The sequence below is a fragment of the Danio rerio genome, chromosome 1 (genome assembly GCF_052040795.2).
Source record: "Danio rerio strain M-AB ecotype USA chromosome 1, GRCz13ab, whole genome shotgun sequence".
In the NCBI taxonomy this organism is placed as follows: domain Eukaryota; kingdom Metazoa; phylum Chordata; class Actinopteri; order Cypriniformes; family Danionidae; genus Danio; species Danio rerio.
Window position 1 is genome coordinate 9,245,140 of NC_141021.1, and position 10,651 is coordinate 9,255,790.

The 10,651-nt window shown below is 34.2% G+C and overlaps 1 protein-coding gene across 2 annotated transcripts; it reads right to left on the reverse strand.

Annotated features, from left to right (window-relative positions):
- Positions 1–304: 304 nt before the first annotated feature.
- Positions 305–9,891, reverse strand: LOC137495402 (interferon-induced protein 44-like). Of its 2 annotated transcripts, XM_087236676.1 has the most exons (8): positions 9,782–9,891; positions 9,220–9,255; positions 7,675–7,708; positions 3,797–4,001; positions 3,522–3,668; positions 3,245–3,416; positions 2,152–2,252; positions 305–2,074 (listed from the first exon to the last, which is right to left on the reverse strand). In XM_087236676.1, exons 1-8 carry the CDS (start codon positions 9,816–9,818, stop codon positions 1,904–1,906), a joined length of 903 nt encoding a protein of 300 aa, XP_087092802.1. In that variant the 5' UTR covers positions 9,819–9,891; the 3' UTR covers positions 305–1,903. The 2 variants fall into 2 exon arrangements, with proteins under 2 accessions (XP_087092802.1, XP_087092803.1); XM_087236677.1 differs by lacking the exon at positions 9,220–9,255 and having other exon boundaries at positions 9,782–9,890.
- Between the last annotated feature and the right edge of the window lie 760 nt (positions 9,892–10,651).

The following is a 10,651-nucleotide window of genomic DNA, read 5'->3' on the forward strand; positions in this document are numbered from 1 at the left end:
CCAAGTTGCTTTGAAGAAAAAAAAAAACAATTTGTAGTAGTGCAGGGGTTTTCAAACTTGATCCTAGGGGTCTGGTGTCCTGCAAAGTTTGGTTCCAACCCCAATCAGATACGCTCTTACTATAGGTTTTCTAGAAACATCCTTGCAGGTCTGTTGCGTCAAGTTGGAGCTAAAATCTGCAGGACACTGCCCCTACAGGACAGTGTGAGAACCCCATTTTTGTAATTTCCCACTTCTTTTAATGTCATGTTTTTTATGTTATTAAAGTCAATCATAAGACAACAGACAATAAGTAACCACAAAGTTCAATGCCTTGTTCTTTTTTTACTTCACACCCTTGACAGGCAGCACATTCATTCAAAATACATGACATACATGAACTTACAAACGCAGCTTTATTTAAAAAGGGATGATCTGACAGGCAAGGGTCAACAGGAGCAAACAGTACAAAAAAGGTAATCCAAAGAGAGTAATAAAAAAACAGAGGTTTAATCAATATCCATTAAAAAATAAACCAGGGAAACACTTATTGCACAAAAATTCAAGACCGAGTGTGAATGTGGTAGTTGTATAATGTGTGCAATCTGTGTAAATGCTGCAGTCACACAGTTTGAGCATGCAAAATTCTGTTATGGTGCTGCAAAAAGGGGCGTGATTAAACAAGATGGTTAGACATTTAAAAAGCAAGTGATTGGTCCATATTTTAAATGTCAGTCCAGAGAGGTCATGTTTGACCTTTAATAGGTCTCACGATGCGATTTCGCAAATCAGAATTCACCAAGCTTGAACTTTGCAATGCAGTGAACTGCAAAACTTGCCACACAAGCTTGTTTCCGGTCTCTCATGCTGTGTTCACACCAGATGGGAATGCATGGATAAATCGCGCTCTTCTTGCATAAATAGCAGCGTGAACATTTGAGTTTACTTGCTTCATTCGCACGTCAAACCCCGCTTCATTCGCGCATCAAATCCGCTTTATTAGCGCATCAAACTCACTTCAGAACGGACACGGATTTGCTTGATGGGCAGGGTTTCTGACTCCCCGGTGACTCAAGCTTCACTCTTAGCCTTTGCTAAATGGCTATTATGTTTATTAATAATAAAATTACAGTGTTTATGTGCTTTATGAAGCCTGAGAAACAGCGTCGATACGTTTAGGGCCGTGTCTGCGTCCACTAGATTCTTTCAGAGGTGCATCCAGCTCTGTGAGCTCATAAACTCCTCCAGAAACATAACTTGGATGATGGAGGCTTTCAGCAGTGTTTCTGACTGAGACGAGTCCAGTTTGATGGTCTGCTGTTGGTGTTGGCTGGAGGATTTCCCCTGCAACACCAACAACAGGCCCTATGTCACACAATCACATCCCCACAAGAGCAAGCTTCTGATTGGTTAACGCGGCATGAATGTTCGCTTAAGTTCAGATTTTTGAACTCGAGCGAATCGCGCAAAACGCGTGTTAATTGCACCATTCGCACTGCGCAATTTGCATCATTTGCATCATGCTATTCACGCGTATCGCGCAGCAGGATGTCTATTTGCACGTTTGCATTGACTTAACATGTAAATCACTTGCGCTTGACGCTCTTTTCGCGTCTGGTGTGAACAGAGCATCACATTCACATGCCTATGAATGGAAGTCTATGGGGCGAAAAGTGCAGTATGACCGAGGCTTCAATGTCCAGATTGATATCAGCTATAGCAGATAATTAGAGTCTGAATAGGCTCAAAGCATGATGGGATGTGTAGTCAGGGAGAATGTCTGGTGGAGTGTACATACTGTATATGAAGTGCCCTCTAGTGAGTCTGATGGGTACTCCAGCTAAAGATAAAAGAAACTGACTGATAATTTGAACAGATAAAGAAATTGTTTAGCGTTTAAAGAATTACAAATATTAATATTGTTTCAGTAGGTTTCATTATCCTTCAATCTGTCATTGGCATTGTGAAAAATCTGTTCAAGAGCCTTCAGTATCAGAACATCAACATCATCTTTTATGTCGATCTCATCATGGTAATTCTTCACTGGGAAGATGTTTGTCATTGGCACACCAGTGTGGCCACTGCACAGCTCCATCTGGACAGAAACAAGAGTGTGACATCAATAAATGCAATCCAAATGTAACTCATGCATGTCTCTGGATGGCCACATACCTTCTTTTTAATCTTCTTGCTCGTGTAGACCTTCCTTAGATCATTTTTGACCAGTGGACATGCTTCATCCACTTTGGTCATGACAATCACTTGAGCAATGCCTACAGTATATCAAATGGAGAAGCAATTTCCATCGTTTTTTCCTCCACAAAATTGAGAAAATTTGTAGCATTGTTTGTTAAAAGGTATATATATCAGCGGCGAGGCTACATATAGACCAAGGATGCGCTAGCAAACTAATAGATTAAGTATCCAAAAAAAAGCTTTCTGTGGCAAAGAGAAAACCTCCTGCATAGTAAACATGAATAGAAAAAGTCTAATCTTCCAGTTGTGGGCTTCTGTCTTATATTTTTTTATCTAGAAAGATGATACAAGAGCTATCAATAAAAGTGATGAAACCAATCCACTCACATGATCAAACAGTCCTCAACTTCTCTTTACCTACTTACTCGCTATAACTGAAATCTTGTCATGGACCAATTCTCAATACTAGTGGCTTATTACTTCCTTGTGTATTTGTTCTTGTGATATACAAGTTCTGCATGACACCCATAATATCCAAACCTAACTACTAACCTTATAACAGCAGCAAATTTGTTAAATAAGCTAAAAGTCAAAGTTAATGGCTTGTTAATAGTGAGACTTGTACCACATTTGTACCATTTTATTAGTGATTTGTATTTTAGTAATGTGTATTTTTGCTATTAACAAAAAATTAGTAATGCTGTTTTCATCAACTTTTTTATCTTGCTGTAAAAAAATACTTCAGATTTAGTATTAGTATTTAGTATAGTACTAAAGTAAGTTGACGCACTTGCGTAGTTTCTTAAATTCAGTTAAATATTTGTTGAAGAAGCAGTATTAACAGATATTAAGCAGACAGTCTACTAATACTCAAATGGACCATCAAAATAAAGTGTTACCCTAGCATCCACCGATTGAAAAATGTCATATCTCTATACTTTTATATATGGTCATTATAACTGGGCACCAACCATTTTCTGGGTCTTCATACTGTAAAACTCAAGCTGAAAAGTTGTAATGTAGGAGAAGCTTATGAATACATTCATAAACATTCAGGGGTCAGGTTTACCCTTATCACTGATTTTCTTGCGGATGATCTCCAACTTTTTAATCAGTCGATCATCTGTGAACTGGACTGTATTTCCATCTAGAACGTAAACCACACAGAAACACTGGTCGGAGAGGCTGGGGTCACTGGTGTAATGTTGATCCTTATAATCGATTGACTGCTCTTTGTTGAACTAAGATGAGAATTTCAGCATAATAATAAACATCAGACATACTGCATATATGTAAATCTTGTGTTAAATGTTATTTTCACAATTAATGTATGTATTTTACTGTACTTTATAGCCATCTTTCACATGGCCAAACACAGCTTTGATGATGTCTTCTGTTTTTGATCCATGAAATTCTTCAGGTTCTAAACCCATGATGTCGAAGAAGACAAAGGGCAAAGATGTTTTCCCATTTTTGATGGTGAATCCTTTGAGCTACAAATTAAGACCAAATATATTTGCAAACCATTTTCAAATAAATTATCAAACAATTACATAAAAAACCCAAAGCAAAGTATACACTGGGTATTTCTGTCTTAAAAAGTAGGTGTCTAAATACCTACTTTTTCTGTAAAACTATGACTGAATCCTCCAGCAGAGTTAACTAGTGCTTTAGAGGAGATATGTCCTTGAAAGGCACTGTTGATGGAGTTAATGAAGCTGGATTTTCCCGCTCCTGCAGGTCCAACTACCAGTATCTTGATGTCCTTTACGTCTGGATTGCTTGGAGTGAGGTTTTCCAGCCACTTTCTCAGGGCTTCTTTTTGTCTGTCAAAATGAGCATGGTTGCATTTGGATGGATCAGTAATGGTTTGAGCAATTCTATCATGGCATTCCCAACTCAATGTTGTACAAATGACCATTTCACTGCCAAGGACTATTGAGCCATGTATGTGCATTTAGTGCTTCAAACATTGTGCCCTAAAGGTGGTGCTGTGTATCAGCACGATGAAGCACCAAAAGCAAGGCTTGAAACGGAGAAGTTTCATAACAATAAAAGTGAAGTTGAATATCTATGTCTGCACAGTGTTTTGGAAGTTACAATATGACTACTGTATATATATATATATATATATATATATATATATATATATATATATATATATATATATATATATATATATATATATATATATATATATATATATATATTTTTTTTTTTTTTTTTCTGATTTAGTTTAAAATATAATAATCAGTTCTGAGTGTGTAATGAAACTAAAATACATTAAATTAAGTATTAAGTACAGTTAAATTCATAGGAAGAAATGTCAACAATATTTTAGGAATAAAAAATTAGCATTTTTATCTTAGCAGATCTAACTCAATTACTTATTTTCCTTCGGCTTGGTTCCTGATTTCTGAGGGGTCGCCAGAGTGGATTTAACTGCAAACTACTGTGGTATGCTTAGAAGAAGCTCTTCAGGCCCCAACCCAGCACTAAGAAACACCCATACACTCTCACATTCACACAAACACATTCATACACACACTCATACACTATAGCCAATTTTGTTTACCCAATTCACCTACAGACATGTCTATGGATTGTGGTGGAGACCAGAACACATGGATGAAACCAATGTGAAAACGGGGAGAACATGCACTGAGCAGATTGATGTTCCATAAAAATAATTGGTAGCACTTTATAATTACTACATACTATAAATCATTTATTAAGCATTAGCAAATAGTGTATTCACTATTTGTTAAGCATAAACTCTACATTAATAAACGTTAGTAAGCAGTTTATAACTACAGACACAAATGCTCTATTCTTGACTTATAAGCACATATATAATGTGCTTAATAATTGTTCTTTCATAATTGCTACTAATTAATATTTGATGACTAAATTAAGTATTGCATTATTTACAAATCATAGTAAGGACTATTTTTGCTTTATACATGCCTAATAAATAATAAGTAAACGCTCAGTATCAAATGAACAATAAATCTTTGCAATCTTATCTAAAAAGTAAAATTACTGTACAGTTTAAACATTGTTGAATAACAGGAGAGCCAAAATATAACATAAAATTTAATAAGACAACAACAAAGTAATAATTTAACAATATATTATGATACAACATTTCAATATTATTTACTAATGTTTAAACTGCACGGTAAATTTATTTTAGTTAAGATTACGAATATTTTTTTTTCATTTGATGCAGTTTAATTTGTGTATCTTCCAATTAATAGAAATAAAGTCATTTATTTTCTTTGTTTCTTGTTTAGAACATAAGTGAGCCTGTAATTGTGATTTATAAGGATTTTATAAAGCATAAATAGCCCTCACTTTATTAGATAACAAAAGTGGTTGGAGTTAAGTTATTAAAGGATTTATTCAAATACAAATTAACTATTAATATATGTCTAAATATTAAGATATATACATGTTAATTTGAATAGTTTATTAATCATTTAATTACACATTCTGAATAATCTTTAAAAATCAGCAACTACTTTCAAATAACTGGTTTGTAAACAATGCAATAATAAATTTAGCAATGAAAAAAATAATTAACAAAGTATGAAGAATCATTAAGCACATTATATATGTCAACAATAGAGCATTTGTATTTGCAGTAATAAACTGCTTACTAACATCTGTTAATGTAGGGTTAATGCTTAACAGATAATGATTTTACTCTTTGCTAATACTTAATGAATGATTCATAGTTATTATAAAGTGTCACCAAATAATTATATATATACAGCGGGGAAAAAAAGTATTTGACACATCAGCATTTTTATCAGTAAGGGGATTTCTAAGTGGGCTACTGACACAAAATTCCTACCAGATGTAGCCATCAAGCCAAATATTGAATTCATACAAAGAAATCAGAACATTTAAGTATACAAGTTGAGTCATAATAAATAAAGTGAAATGACACAGGGAATAAGTATTGAACACATGAAGATAACAAGGTGCAAAATAGCATAGAAAGTCAGGAGATCTGTCAGTATTGAGAGAAAAACCCTGCTCCCTATCAGTACTAATTGATATCAGCTGCTTTAGTCCTAATTGATGGCCTATAAAGGCTTCTCATTACTCAGGAGGCACACAGGAAAGACTTCATGATGGGTAAAAACAAAGAACTCTCTCAAGATCTGCGTAGTCTTATCGTTGAAAAGCATTTTGATGGGAATGGTTATAGGCGCATTTCCAGAATGCTGAATGTTCCTGTGAGCACTGTGGGGCCTATTATCCGGAAATGGAAAAAGCATAAGTTCACCATAAACCGGCCACGATCAGGTGCTCCACGTAAGATCCCTGTCCAAGGAGTCCAAAGAATAATCAGGAGAGTTCTCCAAGAGCCAAGAACCACTCGGGCAGAACTTCAGGAAGACCTCGCATCAGCGGGTACTATTGTTTCAAAGAAAACTATAAGCAATGCACTGAACCACCATGGCATCCATGCACGCTCACCACGCAAGACTCCATTGCTGAACAAAAAGCATGTTGAGGCCCGGTTAAAGTTTGCGAAACAGCATTTGGAGAAGCCTGTGGATTATTGGGAAACTATAGTATGGTCAGATGAAAGCAAAATTGAACTTTTTGGCAGTCATTCTACACATCATGTTTGGAGAAGAAATGGCACTGCCCACCACCCCAAGAACACTATACCAACAGTTAAGTTTGGGGGTGGAAGCATCATGGTTTGGGGCTGCTTTTCAGCAAGGGGTACTGGCAGACTTCATATTATTGAAGGTAGGATGAATGGAGAAATGTACCGGGACATTCTGGATAAAAATCTGCTGCCATCTACCAGAAAGCTGAAAATGAAAAGAGGGTGGACATTTCAGCAAGACAATGATCCCAAACACAAGGCCAAGGAAACAATGAAGTGGTTTCAAAGAAAGAAAATCAAGTTGCTTGAATGGCCCAGTCAATCACCTGACCTAAATCCCATAGAAAATCTATGGAGAGAACTGAAGATCAAAGTTCATAAAAGAGGCCCAAGGAACCTTCAAGATTTAAAGACCGTTTGTGTGGAAGAATGGGCCAGAATCACTCCTGAGCAATGCAGACGACTGGTCTCTCCATACAAGAGGCGTCTAGAAGCTGTGATCACCAACAAAGGCTTTTCTACAAAGTATTAAGTAAAGTGTGTTCAATACTTATTCCCTGTGTCATTTCACTTTATTTATTATGACTCAACTTGTATACTTAAATGTTCTGATTTCTTTGTATGAATTCAATATTTGGCTTGATGGCTACATCTGGTAGGAATTTTGTGTCAGTAGCCCACTTAGAAATCCCCTTACTGATAAAAATGCTGATGTGTCAAATACTTATTTTCCCCGCTGTATATATGTATGTATGTATGTATGTATGTATGTATGTATGTATGTATGTGTATATATAGAGAATAACTTATATATAGTGTATATATAGAGAATATTATAGAGAAAAACTTATGTACAGATAGCTTACCCCCAGTCAAATGGCCTCCATGGTGTCTCCAGTTCTATGGGTAGTAATACATTGTTAAGCAAAATAATATATTGTAGTACATTTTAACTTGTATGTGTGTTTATGTTTAGTCACAATTTTGGGTAATTAACTCTATTGTTCACACTGTTAACTAACCAATAACTACAACCTTTTTGTCTCAAACAAACATCTAATTTGCAGATTAGGATTAGGGGATCTAAAATAAAGTTGTGCCAAATAAGGCAATAATTAATCAGTAACAGAAAATAGTCCAGGAATATTCTACAAATAAGCTTTAATAGTAGCAATAAGTTTTTAATAGTAAGAACTGCTCCGCAAACTAAAGTTGGGCACTGGGCACTGTGTAAATGCATCACATTTAAATACACAGTGCCCATATTAAAGATTAAATAAATAAATAAATAAATAAATAAACACTGCTCACTTTAACAGTAGTATTATCTTTAGAGTGGGATCCTATTCAGTGAATTATTTGGGCAATCATAGTTTACTGGTTTACATTTGTTTAATCCATATGCAATTGCAACTATTAAGCAATAATTGACAATGCTCTGTTGAGTTATTATAAAATAATACACACCTGAACTTTTCACTTAGTAACTGAAATCATATCCTAAGACCGTCTTCCTGGGATTTAAATTTTTCTTTAGCTGTGCTTAATTTGAAATTAATTGAATACTTAAAGGTGCTGTATGTAAGTTTTTGACTCATCTAGCAGACAAATACCATAATATGTTTGCAGATATTTGAGAAACATGCTAAGTGATCATTCTTGTTTATCTGGAAAACAGTGTTGAAGTCAGATATTCTGCTTTGAAAATGTGTTTTACCTACCAAAATGCTGTATCTTTTGGGGTATTTTAACCAGCCCAATGTCAGTTTAGCCAGTTATATTTCAACACACTGGGTTGCCTTAATGGAAAATAGCGTATTTCTTTTATTCATTAATTCATTAATTTAGAAAGGCTCTGAAAGCATGCGTCCGTGACCGAAATTCAACCTCCCGTGGACAGTAGCAGACTCCAAAATGAGACACACATTCAGAGTTTCACATGAGGTTATTAATTAGCAAATGATATAAGTATTATGAATGTAAACATTAGGCGAGCTGATTACATTGTAATCCTGTGTCCTAACAGCACGCTCCGCGACAAGATACGCAGTGATAAGCAATTTGGCTGTTTGCACCAGATGAAGCAAGGCAGAAATTTTAACAAAGCCAGAAGCACAGAATAGGCACACGAAATTGTAAGGTTTATAATCTATTTAATACATGTTAAACCTTTTATATATTAAATATTTAATATTAATTAAAATTTAATATTAAACATTATTAAATGTAGATGCTGAATCACTAATATGTGTTTAGTTTTAAAGTTCAATTTCAAACTGTTTACTTTATTTTCAAGATCTGACGTGAACTATCAGCAGCTGCTTTAAGTATATGGCAATAAATGTCATGTAAAATTACATTCAAACTTGCATTATTAGAATTTAACACTGAATAAAGCACATGAGGTTTACCTGAGGTGATCATTGTCATAGTTTTCTGTTGTTTACCTGTGAGAAATAGAAATCGTTTATAGTATATCAATTTGAAGTTTTGTTTAGGACAAAAACTTATTTTAATATCGAAAATATTACTTCTATTGGGTGCGTTTGCTTTTATTAAGAACATGGTTCAGAATCACTCGCTCCTGTCCTAAATCTGGCAACCTGCGCTTGCGTTTGTTTTGATCCAGGAGTGCAATACCTAGTTTAACCACTGGGTGACACACTTACTGTACATACGGCACCTTTAAAATATTCATTGCTGAATTAGAATCAAGTGTTCAACAGACCTGTAGTTTACAAGAAATAATTGTTAATTATTATTTAAAAATGCTACAGAAATTACCACACCCCAATATATGCATTAGTGGATAACCTGAAAAAATTACTATATATATATATATATATATATATATATATATATATATATATATATATATATATATATATATATATATATATATATATATATATATATATATATATATATATATATATATATATATATATATAAAAGACACTCTTTACCTCTTACCTGGTTGCTGCATTGTTTGTGATTGTGATGATCCCATTTTGTTTGTCCTCTTTGACTCTATCAGCTTGATCCTGGAACACAGTTGCCTTGCTTCTCACTTCAAACAAATGAAAGCAGACCAACACTGCTTTATATTTTCATAGTATAAGTTTCAGTTTCGCTCTTTTTGAGACACTGCTTCAACTGAAATTACTCCAATTACTTAAGTTATCCAGATGTTTAGATGTTTTTGTTATCCAGATGCTTAGTCATTTTTAAGACATTTCTTCAGGTAAATGTGTCAAAAAACTTGTAAATATTAAATTAGTTATTTTGGTACTTAATAATCAATGAAAATGAGACCACAAGAAATTTAAAAATTAGCATATTTATATTGGTGCAAATTTAGAATGTTTGTAAATCATTTCAAATGAACTTGCTGACACACTCAAAACAATCCTAAAAACAGTTTCTGCCAAACATTCAGTCATTCTGGCAGGGTGAAAGAATGTGTACTTGAGGTCAGAAACATAAAGTACTTGCATATTATCTCTAAAGCTGTTCATTCTTACTCTTCTTTTTCCTGTGTGAACTGTTATGTCTTGCTCCATAAATGATTAGAAATATTCATTTTTTTGAATGTGTAATTTCTCTCAAGCAGTGGTAATGTAACTTAACATTTACATTTCAGGATTATAAAGCCTGCTATGCCTTAAAGTATCAAGTAATATCCATGCTTTTGATTGTTGTCAGCAGGTCCACATCAGCTCACTATTGATTATCCTATCAGATGATATATGAAGTCATATATATATGTATTGCTTAAAGGGGCTAATAATATTGACCTTAAAATGTTTTTTTTTCTTTTTTTTTTCTTTTGAGAAACATTTA